The following is a 21,328-nucleotide window of genomic DNA, read 5'->3' as shown; positions in this document are numbered from 1 at the left end:
TCAGATAATAGTTACAAGTAGGCAACTAGGCTCCTGTCCCAAAAATTAAACCTCAGCAGGAAGCACTTACAGATACCAATAAAGCAGGTCCCTGAATTGAAGCTCAACGTCAGTAAAGTTTTAATCAGGCCAAAACATTAGCACGGTTGAGGCTGGGTCAGTGTGCCTTTAACCCCATATCAGCCGTCGAAAATGAGCTGTAATAATCTAGGGAGGTCTTTGCATCCATGTGTTTCTCGATCGTGATCCCCGTGTAGTTCCTGTGGCTAAAAGGCTGCTTTCTCCTCACCTGCAGCCTTACTCGCTCTCTGACCCTTCATACACAAGAGGCATGTGAACACACATAGCAGCCCTGCCCGTTCGGCCCCGCACCACACACTCGCAGTACCAAACGTCTTCCCGCCCTTTCCCCACTATGATGGACTGCTTCAACCATCATAGTGGCATCTTCGTGGATAACTATGCAGGGCATGATTCATTCTGGCATGAGGCTCCTGTCCCAAAAATTAAACATGAGTAGGAAGCACTTACAGATACCAATAAAGCAGGTGCCCGAATTGAAGTTCAAAGTCAATAACGTTTTAATCAGCCCAAAACATTAGCACGGTTGAGGCTGGGCAAGTGTGCCTTTAACCCCATATCTGCCGTCGAAAATGAGCTATAATACTCGAGGGAGGTCTTTGCATCCATGAGTTTCTCGATAGTGATCCCCGTGTAGTTCCTGTGGCCAAGAGGCTGCTTTCTCCTCACCTGCTGCCCTGCTCGCTCTCTGACCCTTTATACACAAGAGGCATGTGAACACGCATAGTAGCCCTGCCCGTTCGGCCCTGCACCACACACTCGCAGTACCAAACATCTTCCCGCCCTTTCCCAACTATGATGGACAGCTCACTCAGGGGACCTCGGTGCATTTTGGCGCAGTGGTAAAGTTACAGGCACACAGGGGCACTGAAGGCAAATCTTCTGGCCCTTTATGCAGCTGCAGTGTAGGAAAAGCAATATACATTTCCCCAACGAGGTAGCACTTACTGATTAGCCAGTAGAAAGTACTCCAGTGGAGTATAGTGCAATTGCAGATCCGCCAAATTTGCCCATACTTAGTGTTGAGTGTACCTGGGAGATGTTCTGCTGAGAAAGAAACTCGGTTTAGAATTGCCCATTCCCATATCTCTTGGGCCTCTCTTGAAAGAACTCGACATCTTGTTCCGCCTTGTTTGTTCACGTAATGCATAGCCGTTGTGTTGTCTGTACGAACCAGTACTGTGGAATTCCAAATTCTTGGAAGGAAAGCCTGCAAAGCCAAATGAATTGCCTTGAGCTCCAGAAGATTGATGTGGAAAGTACGTTGCTCGGGTGTCCAATGACCGCTCACCTGTAGGTCTTGTAAAACAGCTCCCCAGCCTTCCAGCGAGGCATCCATGGTCAGAACCAAGGAAGATGGAGCAATCTTGAAAGTGAGACCCATTGAGATTTTGTCTTTGGTCGTCCACCTATTTGCCACCTCTCTCATGAGAGGAGTGACCATTATTTTGTCGTTGAATGTGCCTTCCGCCTAGCGCCATTGCCTGTCTAGCTGCTCCTACAACTGGCGCATCCGTGGTCTGCAATGCGGAATTAGGTGTATGCAGGATGAAATCGATCCTAGGAGCGACTTGTACAGACGGACCGATAGAGATCGTCTCCTTTGCAATTGACGAGCCGAGAGAATGACCCTTCTTTGTCTTTTGACCGATTGGAAAACCTTTCAGCATCTTGTATCCAGAATGGAACCTAGGAATTAGGCCGACCTGGATGGGTGAAGGACCGATTTGTTCCTGTTGAATTGTAGCCCCAGATGATCGAAAAGCTGAATGCAACTTTTGACTGCTCTTGTAGGTGCTTGAGAAGATGGAGCTTTTTGTCAATCAATCGTCTAGGAAGGAAAAACCTCTAGAGATTGTCTTCTGAGAAATGCTGCTACTGGGGCTAAAACCTTTGTGAATATCCGAGGAGCAGATATGAGCCTGAAAGGCAGGACTTTGAATTGAAAATGGCTCTTGGTTACTGTGAAGCGTAAGAATCGTCTGAGAGCTGGATGGATCGGTACCTGAAAATATGCGTCCTCGAGATCCAGAGTTGCCATGTAATCTCCTGGATTGAGAAGGCGCAAAATATCGTGAAGGGACACCATCTGGAATGACAGCTTTATGAGATAGGTGTTGAGCTCCCTCAGGCATAAAATTGGGCGCCATTACTCCTCCATCTTGCAAACCAGGAAAACCTGGAATAGAACCCTTCTCCTCGTTGAGATAGAGGTACAGGCTCTATCGCTCCCTTGATGAGTAGTTGATGGGCTTCGAGACGTAGAAGCTGTAGATGTTTCGATTCGGTGGCGCGAGGCGCTCTGGAAGGTGGGAGGTGTTGAAATGTGGCCAAACCAAATGATAATGAGGACCCACCGATCTGATGTTATGATCTTCCAGCTGCGCAGACAGTGTGAAAACCTGCCCCCTACTGATGTTACCATGGGTGGAGGAATAGTAGACAGAGCCGAAAGTCCGCTATTGATGTTTAGAAGAATCTCTCCCTTGACGACCCTGTTGACCTCTTGCAGGTTGGCGAGAGAAAGACGCCAATTGGCTCTGGCGTAAAGAGTATTGAGGCTTGTAAGTCTGCGAAGATTGCGAATAGGAGGAGTAGCGTTGTTGATATCCTCCTCTGTCGTTTGAAAAACCTTTACCTTTTGCCCCTCGGAAAGGTACCTTGCGATATTGCAATGTGCCTAAGGACCTAGCTGTTTCCGTGTCCTTCTTGAAGTCCTGTAAGGCGTCATCTATATGCTTACCAAAAAGCATGTCACCATCAAATGGTAAATCCAAAATCTTATTCTGTACCTCAGAGCGAAACCAGGTAGCCCAAAGCCAACCTTGTCTCCTCAGGACAGCCGAACCTGCCAAGGCACGAAAAGTGGTTGTGGCGATGTCCATGGCACAATCAATAATCTCTGAGGAAGATCGCTCCCCCTCCTCCACTATTTTCTTTGCATTCGCTTTGAAACTGTCCGGTAGTTGATCAACAAAAGAAGACACGTCGCACCACATTTGGCGATCATATCATCCCAAAATTGCCACTGCATTGGATGCACAAACCAGGAGGCTGGACATAGAAGAGAATCTCTTGCCCATGTTGTCAAGACTTCTGCCTTCTCTATCTGGCGGTGAGGCAAGAGGAGCCGATGGGTTCTTCGATTTACTCTGATCCGCCTGGGAGATAACGGAGTGCGGCCTCGGTTGGACAACCAGGCAAGCAGGACTATCATCAGGAGCCTTATATTTCTTCTCCAGCCATGGTAGAACAGGGGTAACAGTAGCTGGAGACTGCATAACCTTCACACCTTCACTCCATATGTGCTCTATGATGAGAATAGAGCGGATGGATTTCCTATAAGGCTCTTTAAAATCATAGAGAAAGCAGTCCGATTGAACAACTGGAAAGGGAAGACCAAATCTTTTTTCAAGCTCTCTCCATAAGATTACGGAAACCTCTGATGTCTGCTGGAGGGGAATCTACAGGATCCGGTACCAGTGAAGCGGGATCTGGTATGATAAAGTCGTCCCATTCTCTATCAGGATTTGGGACATCTCTCACATTCCGCTCATCATCTCAGGAATCATCATCATCATCATCCGCCTGTCCCGTGGTGATATTCTACCGTTCCTCCAAATGTTCCGGCTCCGGTGGCTGAACCGTAGAAGTTGATTGAGGAGGCGGTGGTGGTGGTGGCGGAGGTGGTTGCATGGATTCAGAGGGTTGGGATGGAAATCTCTTCCTATAATCCATCAACATAATCTGTAAATCACTTATTAGGAAGGAAGGCATAGAAACAGCACCCTGATGTGATTATTCTTGAGGCGTCTCCCGGGGAGGGGGTTGCCGCTGTTCCTCATAATAGTCATCAGCATCTGAGTCCTAGTATTTCACCAGGAGCGGAGATGGAATATATGCATCCCCATAAGGACTATCTTTCTCATCTGAGTAATCTTCATCAAAAAGTAATGCAGGAGGCAAAGGCGTTGCCCTGCGAGGAGATGTCATCTCTAGTGTAATTTGGCATTTTCGAATTGAAATTTTAGCTTTTTGCACCGTCGACTACATTATCGTCATCAATGGAATCGTCGTCGAAGAGAGCACCGTTGTCGGAGAAAGGCTCATCGTGGACGGTGGAGAAATCGTTGAAGGCGCCGTCGACGATCTCGTCGTCAGTATCATAGAAGCAGTCATCATTGCCCTCGTCGTCGGCGTCAAAGTCGATGTTATTTATATCGTCGACGACACTGAGATAGGAACCTGAGTCGTCACCTGAGTCGTCAACTAAGTCGTCGTCGACGCTATAGTCGTCGAAGCCCTAGACGGGTTTTCTTCTCTGATTTACCTTCCTGAGGTAAATATGCTGGCTTTTCGAAACCTTTTGTCATCTCAGATGGTGGAGAGACAACAGAAGGTACTTGAGTCACTTTCTGTGTAGAAATTACCTCAGTCACACGTCCCTCCCTCTCCTTTACACCTCGGTGAGGAGATTTTTGGGGACTGGGCCTATTAGCTCTATCAGAGGTCTTTTGAGAGGCCTTAGCAGGAGGTTCAGTTGAGGTTGTAGGGGAAGAACTACCCCTCTTTTTAGATCTCCTTGATGAAGAAGCTGAGGAGGAATCCTCGCTGTCACTAGAAATCACCATCTTCTCTGACTTTATCTTCTGTGGCCAGGTCAAAAGTCTTCCTTCCCTGTCTCTCAGTGTCTTGGTGGAGAAGGTTCTGCAGATTTTACAATCAGTGACCTTGTGGTCCGGGTACAAGGAATAAATACCATCCTTATGCATGTCCTCCCCATAAAGCCTTTTCTTAGAACAGGTAGCACAGGCCTTGAAAAAAGCCTTTTTTTCTTTATCAAACATCTTGAAGAAAAAATATCTGAAATCCAAACATTGAGAAAAAACTGAGCAGAGCTCAGAGGAGACTCCCTTAGCACAATGTGCGGCAGAAATTCTGAGGCTCTAAGGTTCTCTCAGGAGGGTTCATAAGGGGTGAGGCTAATCTGATTGGTTGTTGCAAGTTTTTGGTCTCTTTTACAAAAATAGGTGGATATGCTACAAAATGAGATGAGGCCTAGGCCTTTCTTTCTCTTTTGTACCGACTGCTGTGGTATTTTCTATTTACAGAGGCTCCCATTCCGACGACTGGGAATGATACAAGCTATGGGAATCTATGAAAGTTCCAGTACTTGGGCAAGCCAGGAGTTTATGGGTAGTTATTACTTTCCACCCAATAAGGGTACAATTCCCACAGTACAACCACACGCACTCTTACATCATTTTCTGTGGGGTTAGCACTAAAAAATTACACAGTGCATCCCTGTGCAAATCTAAGATTTCCACACCCTTATTCCCTGGGTCACACTCCCTGGAGGTGTGTCCAGGATAATGAGCCGCTCCTCCGGGTAAACCAGTTCTGCAACAGGTTTTCCTCATCTGGAAGAGATACCAGCCTGTCTACCTATACAAAGAAGCGAGCAGGTTAAGGTGTGTCTTGCATTACCATCCAGAGGCAGCAGCCTCTGATGCTGGACCATCTGAGCCCACAGCATACTGGTCACACCTCCTCCCACTAGCAGGCCCTTCGTTCCTCTTTCTTGAAAGCCACTCAGACTTCCTGGCAGGAAGGCAACGGGCTGTCTCAGCGGACAACTGCTGCTGTGAACCAGAAAAAGGGTACTAGAATTTTGGCATGTTCACCCCCTAACTATGGATTCAGATTTTATCAGGAGGCACTATTTTTAGGGCCTGCTAGACCCTTCTGGTGAGAGAACCTGAGCGGGCAAAGAACAGGTATCATTCCAGAAGTGAATGAGCAATTCAGATGCCTTTAAAAAACGTTTTTATCTTTTCATATTTGCTGTGCGTTCAAATGTCAAATTCTGTCTTCTTACAAATTTCTGTTTATTTTATCCTGGAGATTTCTTCTTACCCTGATTTCAAAGTAAGAGGATTTTGTTAAGTCAACTGTCTCACAATTTTGCTGGGGTAAATGGAGTGTTTTTTTATGATACAAAACATATAAAGAGTTTGGAAATAACCTGTACAATTATTTCAAAATATATCAGTTAGGAAATCACGTTTTTGTAATTATAAAGTGTGATTAAAAGAAATATTTTAGAAGGATCAAAACAAATCAGAACACTTTACGTGGTGATGTGCAAATGATAAATATTTTCTGAAACCAGATTCCTGCACATTATATGCAATATAGTATCAGTGGAAAAGTTTGTGCCCATTTAATTGGAAAATGTGTTGCCTATAAATGACAGTTGTTAGACCTGTTAGCCTCAGCTGTGGACTTTCCCCAAACATTTTGCTTTCCTCGTTCATTTTTGCTGATCTCGATGTTGCTGATTAGGATTACTAACCAGTGCTAAAGTGCATGTGCTCATTTCTTAAAACATAGTAACATTTATCCCCAATTGGCAAATTTAATTTACTTGTAACTCCCTAGTAATGCGGCACATGTACTCCAGGCCTGTATATCAAATGCTACTAGTGGGCCTGCAGCACTGATTGTGCCACCCGCTTAAGTAGCCCTTTCAAACATGTCTCAAGTCTGCCATTTACGCATGTGTGTGCAGTTTAAACAGCTATTTTGAGTTGGTAAATAAACCTTGTGCCAGGCCCAAATCGTCCTTTCTATATAAATAAGCCACCCCTAAGGTAGACCACTGAGCAGCCCACATGCCAGTGTGCCAAGTTTTTAAACAGGTAGGATGTTGTTAAGTTTTACATGTCCTGGTAGTGAAAAACCCTTCAATTCGTTTTTCAGTACTGCAATGACTACCTCTCACACGGGCTAGCATTGAAGTTACATTAACATTTAATAAGATGAAACTTCCAAATGGGTACATCAGATTTTAAGGTACAATTTTGAAAATTCCACTTCTGGAGAGTGGACTGAAAGTATGGATTTGTGTATTCCTCCTAGATATCCACACATAAGAGAGAGCTTAGGTGCTCCTGGATGGGGCATTAATGGCAGGATGGGAAGGCGGAGCTCGGCACAGTCCTACTTGCAATTAAATAGGCTGTATCCCGCCTCTGCACAAAGGGATGCATACCCTTTGTACTTAGTCTGAAGTTAGGAAAGACAAAGCAGGAAACCTGTGGACTTCAAATAGAAACCTCTAGAAACTTCTCCCACTTCATAGGAGGCAGCTGGTACAAATTATGGACCAGAGACACAGACTCTTGAGTACACGTGTGGTCCTGTGGATACTCTGAAGGATACTCTAAAGAAGGACTGCTGTGCTGCCGAAAGGACTGCCACTCTGCTGGAATGCTACCCTGCTGCTCGAGTCAGATGAATAGGACTTGCACCTGAACCCAGAACACTGAGTGACTCCATCACCTAGTCTGCTAACCTCCTGCTCAGAGGCCAAAGGGTCAAAGCAGACTCCCAACTACCTGATCCAGCTGGGGTAAGCACCTGACACCCAAGTGGTGCCTCTCAAGTCCTGGAACCTTTTGGTGGTCTCAGAGGAGCCAAATTGATGATTTTGGGCTCTTCACAACTGGGCTCATTGGTGCCAAAACCTTGTCGCTCGCACTGCCCACCAACACAAAGTTCCGGCGTCCCAACTGTTCGCCCTATAGCATCAATCGCTTGTGGAGATCGCCACTGCAAAGCACAGATGACTGCTCACGTTGACAACAAATCTTCACGCTAAAGCAGCAACCATCCATGATGCCAGGCATGCACTTCTCACTATATACACAATAATTTGTGATATTTTCCTGATCCTCGCATCTCTCCCCCTTCCACTGCAAAGAAACTTTGTGCTTGATTGAGAACGTAACTTTTCAGCTGAACTCATCCGGTCCCTCTATCCAACCTGCACTTCATTGCAGTTATCCTGAACGTGTGACTTTCTCCCGGTTTCACATGACCAAGAGCTAGTCTTTGGGCCTTTTATTGCTATTTTCACTTAAAATCTTATATCTCTGGAGTTTTGTCGTTTTGGTGTCAAAATATTTATTATATTTAGCTCTATTTTTCTAAATTGTTGAGGCCTTTTTCTTGTGTTGTGTTTTCATTTTATTACAGCTTGATGTGCTGCATAAATTGCCTCTAAATTAAGCCTGACTGCTCTGTGCCATGCTACCAGAGGGTTGAGCACAAGATAATTTGGGGGTTGCTTGGCACTTTACCCTGACAAGAATTGTGGTTTCTGCTAGGTAAGGGTTTTACCCCCCTTGACCTGTAACCCAATTTCTTACACTGGTGTTCAGCCTTGAGGATTTGGACTAGTGTAGTGCCATAAAGAAATATTGTGACACTGCCATCCCAGGTAAATAATTTAAACTGTGTCTATTGTTTTTTTAATTCTCCTTGATTGGTTCTTTTGCTTTTCCAAATCTAGTCTCATTACCACTAACTGACTTTCTGTGACCATACCTGCAGGAATTGAATGAGCTGGCCAAACTGGAAAATGACACTTAAATAGTTCTGCAAGGAGAGGGAACAAAGATGTTGAAGCTGTAGAAAGCTCTGAGGTCCCGGGTGGAGGTTCACCAGTCACTAACAGCTGCATAGAGGGATGATGAGGGTGATGCGGATGAGCAGGATCGGGTCCTGGACATCAGCCATGAAATGCAGCCTTCAGAGGAAGAGGACAACCCATCTCCTGATTTGGAACTCTCTGCTAGAGCGAAAAGCAGTGTCTCCTCGCATAGCTTGTCCCTAGAAGAACTAGTGGCTAGGAAGGCGGAGAGGGAGTGCAGGCTACTGATGGCCACACTCAAGAACCCAAGAGCGTGCCAGACAAGACGTAGTGGAAATATCATGAGTGTGCCAGACAAGAGTTAGTGGAAATATCATGAGCATGCCAGACAAGAGGTTGTGGAAAGATCGTGGAAAGATCATGTGTGTGCTAGACAAGAGGTAGTGGAAAGATCATGCATGTGCCAGACAAGAGGTAGTGGACAGTTCTGATTAATGTTGGATAGGATTTGAAGAGGGTGAAGAAACTAACAGGGTTGATGTGACCGAGTCATCTTACAGTGTTTGATTGTGATGGGAGTGGATGCCCTTGTAAATAGTTCCTGTGTTTATTCTAGCTAGCGTTCTACATTACATCAGCAGAAGATCATTTGTACCTAATGTTCTTTGTCCAACGAAGCGAATGAGGAATGCATCTTCTTGGCACCTGCTGAAAGACTCTCTTGGCTGCGAGTACCCATCATGCACTCATTAATATAAAAGCAATGGGCGTGCTTTCAGTGATTGCCAGGATATGTCATAAGCCTTCTCTCACAGCCAATAAGCATTCAACGGGAGGCAGCTGATGTGCACCCAGATTTCTGGCACCCTCTCTCCCACATACTTTCTACTTCTGAGGGTGCTTGACTCCACCCATGCACCTCCAGGTTTGAACACTCTGCGGTTCTCTATTCATCCCCACACTTTCTGGGTCCCCAGGTACAAGTGGAATCAATTGTCCTGGCTTATGGCCTGCGAGAATTGTACACTGCAGTGTCCCATGGCCCTCCTCAGGATAGAACTCATCCTTATTCTTAAAGAACTGAGAGACATTTATGACATGGCACTATCCCTGGCCATTTAAGTTGTGTCACTCAGACCACGAAAGCCTTGTGGGCCCCTTCCCAACCCTTACCTTGACTGTCCGTTTGGATGAAGGTTTCACAGGCGTTGTATCCTGTAGGGCAATCAGCAGGTGTCTTACAGTCGTCATTGCTGGGCTTCTGCAGGCACGTGTAGCACTTCACTGAATGTACTGTGAAATTAAAACAGACAGTGTGTTAGTGATGAAGAACCTTCACTGGCTCCCTGTCCAGAAAAATTGTAAATTCAAGATATTGATGCTTGCCTACAAGGTCCTCCAAGACCTAGGACCAGCATACATGAGCCACGCCCTGCACTTCCATCAACCATCCAGAGACCTTCGATCCACCTCCCTCACCCTCACACAGACACCACACATACGCTGAAGCCACGGTGGTGGCTATTCCTTCTCCTACCTTGCCACTACGTCCTGGAATACCTCCATTCTCCAGGCATCACAATCACTTGTGTACTTCAGGAAGAAACTCAAGACCTGGCTTTAGACTGTGCCCATTGCCTTGATACCATTACAGTGATCAGCAGCGCTTTACAAATAATGATTGATTGATATAGTCAAGGTGGGTATCAGTCCCCCTCCCCAAAACAGAAGGGCAGTGTCCACAGGCAGGACCAAGGGCTAGTGATCTCTGATGTGCTGGGCACTCTCTGACCAGACTATTCCAAGGGGTCACGCCAGTGCTTAGAAACTACTTGAAGTTCACAGTACTGTATAGTGCTTTATAAGTATTGTCCTTTGTTTCAAACCAATACTTCACCTTGGAATCAATCTTTAACTTCTGAGTACAAGCAGCACATATTGTGTTTGAAGACCACAAGCATTATAATGGGACATCTCAAAGCACACCTTCAAGTTTACTAATTCCAATAACATCTTGCCAGAGAGTGCCAATGCAACCTGCCGTGATGATGGGTTTATCCCTCTACCCTGTACAAAAGGGGGTGGTAATGGACGGAGCATCTGAATCAATCAAACACTCACACCCAGTCAACAGATCTGGGCTTAATCCATCACCGTTCTTTAGCTCACTCCGCCACCCCAGTTCAGACATGGCCATATGCAAATCAGTCTGACCCACACACAGGCACAGGGTCAGACTGATTTGCATATGGCCATGTCTGAACTGGGGTGGCAGAGTGAGCTAAAGAACGGTGATGGATTAAACCCAGATCAGTTAACTGGGGGTGAGTGTTTGTATTGTCAACTCTCCGTCCATCATCCCCTTTGGTTTTTCTTTGTTTGCCCTAAGTTGGCAGGGTATGCTCAGACGTGAGTCCCTTGCTCACTTTGCCACTGGATTCAAGCAATCCCGGCTGAAGACGGCTGTAATGCCAGAAACCGGTCCTGGGAAGCTTGATTCCGGTCCAGGGAAGACATGGCTTGGCAGTTCGGGCTAGACTGTTCCCATGAGGCACAGGATCAGACTGATTTGCATAGGGCCATGTCTGAACTGGGGTGGCGGAGTGAGCTAAAGAACGGTGATGGATTAAGCCCAGATCAGTTGACTGGGGGTGAGTGTTTGTATTGTCAATGCTCCGTCCATTATCCCCTTTGGTTTTTCTTTATCCCTCTACCCACCTCTACGTCATATCTACTGCCGGTGATGATGTGAAAGGCTTGGACAGAGCTTCCTTCATAAATCCAGACCATAGATCATGTACAGAACCACTCGCCATAAACATGTACATCAGATGCTGCTTTACAGAACAAGCACATGTAAAACAATTAAAGATTAAAAAAGATAGCAAATAATGGCACACAGAGGACCTCGGTCAACAAGTGCGCCTTAATTAGTGATTTCTACCCACACTTTTTCACCACACTGATTGCCTCGTTGGTTATTTGTACTGGCAGTCATGCTCCACAGGATCACTTTTGATGCCTTCTATATGCCCTCCACCGGATAATTACCAACCCATGAGGATATGCATCAGTCCATTAGATCCCTTACAACCCATGTTTCAACAGTGCTTAAGAGTGGTGGTGCTCTTCTTCAGGCCTAGAAAACATGGACCTATATTTCAATGTGAATCTCAATCGGACTGCTGTAGTAGACCTCACTTATGAGTATCTGCACTGATTCTCCCAAGTACCGCTCCAATGACACTTCATTGATGCAAAGTGATGCCAAGCAGTGCACATCACTTTGCACTTCTTTCCATCTACTTAGTGACAATGCAAAGGAATTGTAAATCTGTAGCCATTACATGTCTGTCAGCCAGTGAGGCAAAGTGCAGGTCTCACGTTAGACATCAATCTAAGCCAGGCGGTGGGTTAGAGTTTGTTTGCCTTATGTCCCACATTACTAGACCTTTTGGCAATACAGTAGCTATCCTTTATAGAGATATTTATATATATGTCAACTGTAGGTTCTTGTGGGCCTCTCATGGAGGGGCAGTCCTAGTGGTCTCATTCAGCATATGTTTGCCTTATGTCCCACATTACTAGACCTTTTGGCAATACAGTAGCAACTAAGGAGTGACTTTTTGGTGCTGTAGGCAAAGAAATAAAGCCAGGAACACCAAAGGAAAAAACCTTCCACCAATAGTGACAAGGCGATATTGGAACCAAAATAGGGAAAAAGGGTGAATACACATACAAAAGGAAAAACAATAACTCATATTTATTTAAGAAGAACCCTCCCTCACCGTAGTGGTGACATGCTTCATCATGGGGTTCCCACTGGAGGAACCGAATGTCCCTCCAGTGTGCTTCAACGCCTGATTTACAGCGGAGCAGGTTATTGTGAAATAAACTTGATAGGTATGTGTTTGAGTGCAGGTGATAGTGAGATATTAAAAAATATTAGTTGTACCAAAAACAACTTTATTTGGTGGTCAGCTAATATTATTAAAAGCAGGGTGTGGGATATTGCTAGTGGTAATATTCTTGACCACTTATATCCCTTCAAAAGCAGGTCGACATGTTTCAGCTGTCTATATTAATTCATGCAGCTTTCTTCAGGACCATTAACGTGAGTATCCCTGGTGGTCCGCGCTCGCTAAGGCGTGTCCAACCAGTGGATATATAATATGTGAAAAATTGTATTTTAAAAAATACCGGAAATATTCGGTTTCTGCACCCTAGTTTTTCCAGGGGCCCAAAAAATCTGTAATTAGAAAGCACAGCATTAATGCGTTTTTCAAATCACTCTTTTGTATGTACAACATATTCATTTATACATATATCCCTTTTAGTTCCAGCATTATAAGTCATTCCTTAGTGACAATACCCCTTAACAACCCAGATTTAGGATATGTGGAGGATAGACTTGGGATGGTAGCTTCCCAGTCTTTGCATATAATGTCAATAGGCTTACTTGTTTAAACAAGCCTTCAAATCAGAACAGAACCTCAACAGATTTGATTAGCCAATAATGATACATTTTCAGTATAATTGGCTCTGATGAGTATTTATGCAAAAAATGGTCTCTTGAGATTGTAAAGGTGCATATATAGTTGACCCCATTTCACTTGAGAGATTGCAAAAATGAGGCCCTATTCCTCCCGAGTGAAAAACGAGCCGGTTTGTGTTACTCACAGCACAGTACTATGGTGCTGTCATCAGTGAGCTAAGCGGGGGAGGCTTTCTTCATGCTACAGCCACTGTATAAAAAAGGGTTGAATCGTCAATCTAGGCGTTGGTAAAAAGATCGTCATCCATAACGATTTAGAGTTACAATGCGCTGCACTTACTTTGCTAGTAGCGACTCGCATCCAGCAACCTACTTTGTCCGCTGCCGCCGCCCGGGAAGTGAGGCGACAGACGCGTAGCGTCAATAAAAAGAGCGAGGTCAGGGGTCGGTCACGTGTTAGGCATGCGTCGCGTCTTAAAAAGAAATTATCTTTAGTTTGCGGTTAAAGTTAGGCATCAAGGGGTTTGTGTTTGGAAATTATAAAACGTAAAATATGAAAAGGTTTCCCAAAAGCTTTGCGGAAATCCACTTCATATGTTGATAAACGCAATATAAAACTACCAAAAGCCTCAGCCGCAAAACGTTTCTGTCTTTTTTTCTTTTTTTCTTTTCTTTAAAGCCAGAACTTTATTGGTACTGTCATCAATTCGAGCTATGTGAAATGGCTTTCTAAATGGGTCATTGATACTAAAAACCACGAAGGTCACATGTTTGATACAGTTAAGACATTAGGGACTTCCTCATGCTGAAAAAAGCCACATTTTTTCACTAATAACTGTTTTAGTTCCTAAAGTAATCGAAGCCATTTCAGAAGTATAATTGAAATGTTATTATTATTTTCTATTGGTCACACACAGAATACTTAAACATGTATGTTTGAGTATTTAGATATTGAGGGACCATGCTCTTAAAAAAATCACAAGAGAGCCATAAGTAACAAAGTCTCTTAATTTGGAGTCATTGATTAAATCGATTTAGTTAGCTATTGGGCCATTATTCATAGTAGGAAGTATCTTCAAATTGATAAACCCAAACATAGGTCCATAAAAATTGAGGAAATAAATAAAGCCCAATCTAAAAGGGTATACAAATGAGGAAAAGGCAGGGAGAAATACAAACAGTTCTTGGGAAAAGGTCTTATCTCTTCATCACTGTACCCCAAGGAATATCATCATTAAGGCCCGTTTGGTGGCTTGAGAGGCGATATATCCATTTCTGTTCTTTTTCTAACAAACTGGCCTCAGAGTCCTGGGTCAGTTATTCGATCACAGTCCATTTCAATTCTTCTGGTGTATGCTTCTGCTGAAAGTAATGAGATGTTAATTTTGTGTTGGTCTTGTGACAATGAATATTACTTCGATGCTCACCGATCCTTAACTTTACTCGTCTAGTTGTCATTCCGATGTATTTTAACCCGCCAGGGCAGGTAATTAGGTAGATAATAAAGCACGAGTTACAATTTGTGTGGTTTCTTTGTTGCCACACTTTTCCCTCTTCTAAATTCAAAAATTTAGTGGCACAAGTCAGTGGGCACACGGCACACGGCACAACCACCACACGGGTAATGTCCAATTATCGGGGGTAAACCCCATGCATTCAGAACCCCTTCAGTGTTAGTGTGGTCATGTTGTCTGGGACGGGTATGGACAAGGGCATCCTTGAGACTTCTTGCACGTTTAAAGGACATGAGGGGCTTCTCCCAGTTGTGATAAGTACTAGTGAGTACTCGCCAGTGTTTGTTTATGCAGCGGGTGACTGCATTAGATAAAGGGTTAAATGTCGTCACGCAAGTAAGTGGGATTTCAGAAGGAGCCCCTTTGGGATGGTTCTCCAATAAGGCATCTCTGTGTTGGTTCCGCGCCCGTTTACAACTTTTCTCCAGAAGATGTTTCGGATAACCCCGACGTTGTAATTTGCCTGTCAGGTCCTGGGATTGTTGTTTGAAATCACTCAACTCACTGCAATTGCGTCGTATTCGCAAATACTGTCCAAAAGGGAGATTTTCCCTGAGTGGTTGAGGATGGAAACTGGAGTAGTGCAGTAGGTTATTCCTTGATGTGGGTTTGCAGTAAGTTGTTGTACGTAGATCATTGCCAGTGCGTGAGATTGTCACGTCTAGAAACATAATCTTATCCTCAGCATAATCATGAGTGAACTTAAGATGACGATTTAGACCATTAAGCCAATCAAACAATGATGTTAAGGAGGTACTATCACCTCTCCAAATCAATAGAACGTCATCTATGTACATTTGCCATAGTAACATATTTGACGAGAATGGGTTAGATTCGTTCAGTATGTGCTCGCACTCAAAATGGTACACATATAACCCTGCCACACTGGGCGCGAACGTGCTTCCCATTGAAGTCCCCGTTGCTTGTAAGAACAGTTTCCCATTGTATTCGAAGAAGTTGCGTTTAAGGGCTAGAGTCGCAATCTCCACGACAAATGCTCTTGTGGTGTTATATTCCCAAGTTGTCTGCTGTAACATCTCTGCCCATACCTCAATAGTCGCATCCTGTGGTATATAGGTATATAAACTCTCGATATCGAGAGTAACAAGAAGACATGGGTCGTCTGGTAATGTAATTGTTTGTAGCATTGCCAAGAGGCTCTTTGTGTCCTTGATGTACGTACTTGTGGCTTCAATGATTGGTCTTAAAAAGAAGTCGCAGTATTTTGAAAGCGGTTCGAGTATTGAACCCATATTGAACCCATACCCGACACAATAGGAAGGACCGGTGGTGGTAGGACTCCTTTGTGAGTTTTCAGGAGGGTGTAAAAGTATGGAATTTTACCCTCGGTAGTAGTTAGAAGTAGTTAGAAAATCCGCCTAGTGCTTACTGATAATGCCATCATGTTCAGCAGTAGTCAATAATTCAATAATTCTAGAATTTCAATTTTTAAACTTTCAGACGGATCTTCGTGTAAGGGAATGTAATTAGTCTGGTTATTCAGAAGACAACAGCATTCTGTGTCGTAATCTACTCGATCCTGCATCACAATTCCTCCCCCCTTGTCTGCACTCTTAATCACGATGGTGTTGTTGTTCTGTAGAGATTGAATTGCTTGGAATTCTGCTCCTGCCATGTTCCTAAAGGGAGTTGGCTCATTCAGTTGCTCTACTTCAGTGATAACCGCTTTCTCGAATGCCAATATTTCCGAAGGTACCATGTTGGGAGGGGGTGTGAAATTGGATTTCAATCTAAACGTTGTGTCATTCTATATGTCTAGGGATGGGTCTTCTGATTGTCTTTGCTCAAAGAAGCTTTTTAACCATATCTTCCTGAAAAACTCTGTTAACTCACAACATAGTCTGAACCGATCTAGTCTTGGAGTTGGCACAAAGCCGAGTCCTTCAGAGTGTTCATCTCAGTAGGAGTCAAAGTTATAGAGGATAGGTTGGTCACTAGAGTCTCTGGTTGCTTGTCCCCGCCCTCTGATCTTGTGTTTTGCTGTGGGTGTTGTCGCCCACAGTCTCCGCCTGGTCCCAGTGGACCTGGTTGGTACCTTTTCGTTTGCCCCCTCTGCCCCGGCCTCTCCCTAAAAAACGTTGTTGGGGAAAAGCGTTTGGATAGTATTGTTGGTGGGGGGTGGGCCAAATGGTGAATTCCAGCCCATCATGGGTGGGAACTGTTGTGGTTGATGAAACATGTTCGGATGGAAGTTTGGCCCTTGTGGATAAGGCTGCCACATGGGGGGTTGAAAGCCTCGTCCTCTCCCCATGCCTCGTCCTCCCCTTCTGGTCCCCGTGCTCCCTGTAGAGGACCCACTCAAGTTGGAATCTCCTGATGTATCGGAATTATCATCATTCATATTTGTGGGTGTATAATCAGGACTGGAATAGGGGTAGACCTTAACATAGGACCACCTTTTTAGATCTTTTTTGAATTTTTGGGCTTTTGATCGGGACAAGTTTTCTTTATGCTCATTGACTTCTTTATTTAGATCATCTAGACGTTTTTTATAACTAGTCAAGGTGGCTTTGAAATGACTCTCTGTCTGCTGTATCTCGACCATCAATGCTTCTGACAGACGTAGGGCCGTTTTTATGATTAATATTGCCCAGTCCCACGTGCAGTGCCAGGCAATTTGGGCCCATTGCTTATCGACAATTTTATTTAACCTTTATATAGAGCCCCTAGCTAGGAATATCAGGGAGGATCCAGGCATTGTATCCTTTAAGTACAACGGCTGGAGCAAAGAATTAGGTCTATGTGGGGATGATATCCTCATTTACACAACTTACTTACAAAACACTTTGAGTCGGTTCATTACCTTGACGACATCATTTGGAAACATTTTGGGTTATGAAATTAACAGGAACGAGACGGAGGTTATGTCTTTGAATTTGGAAGTGGCCGATGCCACCAGTAGAAGTGAAATGAGATATTTGGGAGTAATGATACTACAGGAAATTACTAAAATAAATGAAGTAAACTTTGAAAGGGATTAAGAAAGAGGTCAGTGGACTTTTAAAAATCTAGGCGCATCTTCAGCTTACTCTGTTGGGCCGTGTAAACCTAGCAAAAATGATGCTCCTTCGAAATTTACTTTTTTGTTTGATGCAATTCCCCTGCCTTTTGATAAGGAATGGCTTAAAAAGATGCAAAGTCAGATTAGCAGTTTTATTTGGTCAAGCAAGGGACCCAGAATTGCCTGGAAGAAATTGAGAAGGGGGTGGAGAAGGGAGGATTAGCACTGCCGGACTTGTTGTGTTATGCATGGGCTTTTTTATTGAAGAATGGGAAAATGTTGTTGAATATACCCACACCATCTGAGATTGGGAGACTACTGGGAGTTATGGCAAGCCAAGAGTTAGGGGGAAATTTTGGCTTCACGTTTAAACATGCAGACCCCAAGTACTTTAAAAAAGTCAGGTTAAAGATATTGAGGGGCCTGGCCGAGACTTGGTATAAGGTAGGTTAAAAAAACGTTTTAAAAATACCATACTGCAGGGGGGCGTGGCTTGGACGGCAATGAGGACAGTCGTCTAAGTCCGTCGGCTCCGTATCCCTGAGGGAAAACCAACCAGCCAAACTAGCCAGATCCTGTCCCAAAGCACAAAAACAGGCAGGGGAAGTTCTAGGCAACAGGAAAACGGACGGAAGAAGAAGGAAGAGCAACCATAACAGCAAGAAATGAGCCCCTCCACCCATCGCGGATAACAACAACAGGGAGTGCAAGATGGCGCCCTGAGGCCAGTGGAAGCCACCGAGAAGGGAAGCAACGGGAAGCGACCAGAGGAGACACTCCTGCACCGCGCCATCCCCCCCCAGACAAGTGGAGTTAAGACACACACCAAACGGGGCGAACTCACGCCACTCCGGTGTCCGGGGAGCAGTTTGGTGATCGACACAGGTGCAGCGAGGTGCAGCAAGCAAGTAAGACAAGCCGCAACACAGGAGAGAGCTCGGCAATCCAGCGACCCAGCGACCCAGCGAGCCAAACGAAGGGGGGACCTACCGATTGGGCAAGGTCTAAAACCTGAAGGAGCCGAAGGAGAAAGCGCCATTGCCGGAAGTCTTCTCCAACTCCAGGCGGAAGCTGCAGACCGGAAACACCAAAGCGGAAGAGCAGAAGAGCGGCCATCACCGGGAGCTCTGACACAAATAAGGAAGGCTACGGGAATCAGCACCAGAGGCAAGTGTGCAGGGGCCCTCCTAGGCGGAAACGCGGTGAAAGGAAGCGCGAACCCGTCACGCTCGGATCAGAGGAGCAAGAGGCCAAAGTGCAGGAAAGAGGTGCGGAGTCGGTACAGTCGAGAGCCTGAGGCGAAACCGGAAGTCCGAAGGGGGTGAGGCCAGACTAGCAACGGCTCAGCACAGCTCTGCCCAATGAGGTAAACCAAGCGAGCGCTGGCAATTGTAAGCTAGCCCCACACACAGCCCCGAGCACTGGTAACCGCAGCCAAAGCATACCTGCACCCTCCTGGAGGGGCAAAAGAAACATAACGCACCACTCCCCGCTCAGGGGGCGAGCAAGGCAACGGAACCCCACGACCGCCAGCACTTGGGCACAGCAAGCCATGCACAAACCCCACACAGAGAGACGCTAAGACCAAGCCAGAGCAAAGGGCGAGAGGCGGCAATAAAATACTCACACTGGGCAAATTGACACAGAATTGAAACAGGGGAAAACAGAAACACAGTAGCACAAGGTGTGAAACAAGTGTGCACTAGGGCCAAGACCGCAGAACAGGAGCAAGGTGGCACACTGGCCCTAGGGCGATCTAGTCCACGAAGCAAGCGGAAGCTGGCCCACTTGAGAGACCACGTATAGGCACACCGGCAATGTCAAGGGTCACGGCAGCAAGTGCTCAATAAGACCACAGACCACAGACTATAACAACTATAACCATCCTACATCTCCTAGACGCAAGACGCGCAGAGCCACAAAATCAAGGAGCAAGCGGCCTGAATAGCCGCGAACGAGACAAAGCACACTCTGGCAGGTCCTAAGGCAAAGACAAGAACAAGGCACATCAGAGAACCCAGCAGATACAGATTTCTAGGGACTCACGTGCCGGCGATAAGGACAACACCAAGTCTACCAAAGGGGGCCCAAGTAGAGGGCCGGCTAGGCAACATCCTATCCAGGAGAGGCATCGGAACAATGATGGGCAATGAGGGGAAGAAAGGGGAGGACCAAAAAAGGCCCAAAATAGACAATCAAGGTTCCCCACTGAAAACTAAAGGTGAAACAGCCACCCTAGAGACCATCCTAAGGAGAATAAACGAGGGCAATGAAGTGGCGAAGGAGACGAAACTCAAAGTGGAGAACATGCAGCTGGAGCTGGCAGCTATAAGAGCGGACCTTCAGAAAACTAACACAAGAATGGAAGCAGCAGAAGGCCGAATAAGCTCAGTGGAAGATGAGACAAGAGAGAACACCAAGGCCATAGCAGAACTGCAGAAAGTCACAAAAGCCATGCAAAAACAGCTAGCGGAGAAGGACGACAGGTCGAGTAGAGGCAACATAAGGATCCTGGGCGTACCAGAGGGTGCGGAAGACAAGGCGGGCTCGTGCGCAGCCATGCTGGAAGAGATGATTCCCCAACTCACAGGCATCACTTTTGAGAGAAGGTTCGAGGTGCAAAAAGCATACAGAGTACCAGCAGGGAAACCAGTGACAGGCAAGGGGCCAAGGGCAATAATATGTAACCCGCTTAGACTGAGCCAAACATACGCCATCTTTGCCTTTGCCAGGAAAAATCAGAACCTGACGTTGGCAGGAAGCAAGATCGTGCTGATCCAGGACTACTCGAACTCAACGGTGGAGTCAAGAAAAGGATTCCTCGCCCTCAGAGAAACCCTGCGTAAAAGAGGAGCTACCTTCAGTTTTGTGGGTCCGGCCAAGTTCAAAGTAATGGACAAATGGAAAACAATGATTTTTGAATGTCCAGGAGACCTAAGGAACTACCTGCGGGGCCCGCCGGTGGAAGAGATGGAGGAAATAAAAAGCCCCGGAGCAGCGAAAAGAAGTGCCTCACCAGACGTGAGTGGACAATCTGAGTAAGATGAGCCACAAGCCACTAAAATATAAAATACAAGACAACATATCTACTTGATGACACACCGGTTAAATGAAGAAAAGCTGGAACTACCCACAAGCAGGTACAACGAGGCTCGCCAACGGACTGTGGCAGGCCTAAGAGACCTGATCTTTGCGACAGAGCCAGAGGAGGACCGTGCCTTTTTCCCTTCCACCTCATAAGCCATACCAAAGGGAAGGAAACACACACTCTACCTCAGGGACGATGCGGGGCAGAGGAACTTTGTCGTCGCACACCCACTCAGCAAGTAAGGGAGGGAGGGGGGATGGAGGGGAGGGGTGGGCGGAGGGCGGAGGGGTAGGGGAGGTGGGGAGCGGGGAACGTATACATGGGCTTACTTACTATCACCTTATTTTCCTCTACTATCTTCTACTATCTCTCTCTCCACACACTCATACCGAGGAGCAGCAAGCGCAGGCGTAGGGACATGGTTCCACACACCACCCAGAGGTCAGAAGCACACAAAGAAAGGCCAATCAGACCGCGAAATACAAGGCATCGTAAATGACAAATAGCAACCAGAGCAGCATCGCGACCGACATAAAGATAGTATCCCTAAACATCAAGGGTCTAAACAGTCCAGTGAAGAGAAGGAAGGTGCTTGAACACCTTAGGAAACTTAAAAGTGACATATATGTGCTCCAAGAAACGAGATTAGAAGCAGCAGACATCGGGCGCATAGTTGCGAACTGGATAGGCG

General features: G+C 45.8%; 1 protein-coding gene across 1 annotated transcript in view; it reads right to left on the bottom strand.

The window, feature by feature from the left end:
- Nucleotides 1–21,328, bottom strand: part of LOC147718113 (lymphocyte antigen 6E-like) — a 421,083-nt gene that overhangs the window by 278,624 nt on the left and 121,131 nt on the right. The window contains exon 2 of the mRNA XM_086919258.1: nucleotides 9,692–9,811. Coding sequence (XP_086775384.1) covers nucleotides 9,692–9,811 — 120 coding nt within the window. The remainder of the gene's footprint in view (nucleotides 1–9,691; nucleotides 9,812–21,328) is intronic.

This window comes from Lissotriton vulgaris, chromosome 4_2 (genome assembly GCF_964263255.1).
Source record: "Lissotriton vulgaris chromosome 4_2, aLisVul1.2, whole genome shotgun sequence".
NCBI lineage: Eukaryota > Metazoa > Chordata > Amphibia > Caudata > Salamandridae > Lissotriton > Lissotriton vulgaris.
The sequence above is the reverse complement of the archived record's forward strand: the minus strand, read 5'-3'. Positions and strand labels throughout refer to the sequence as shown.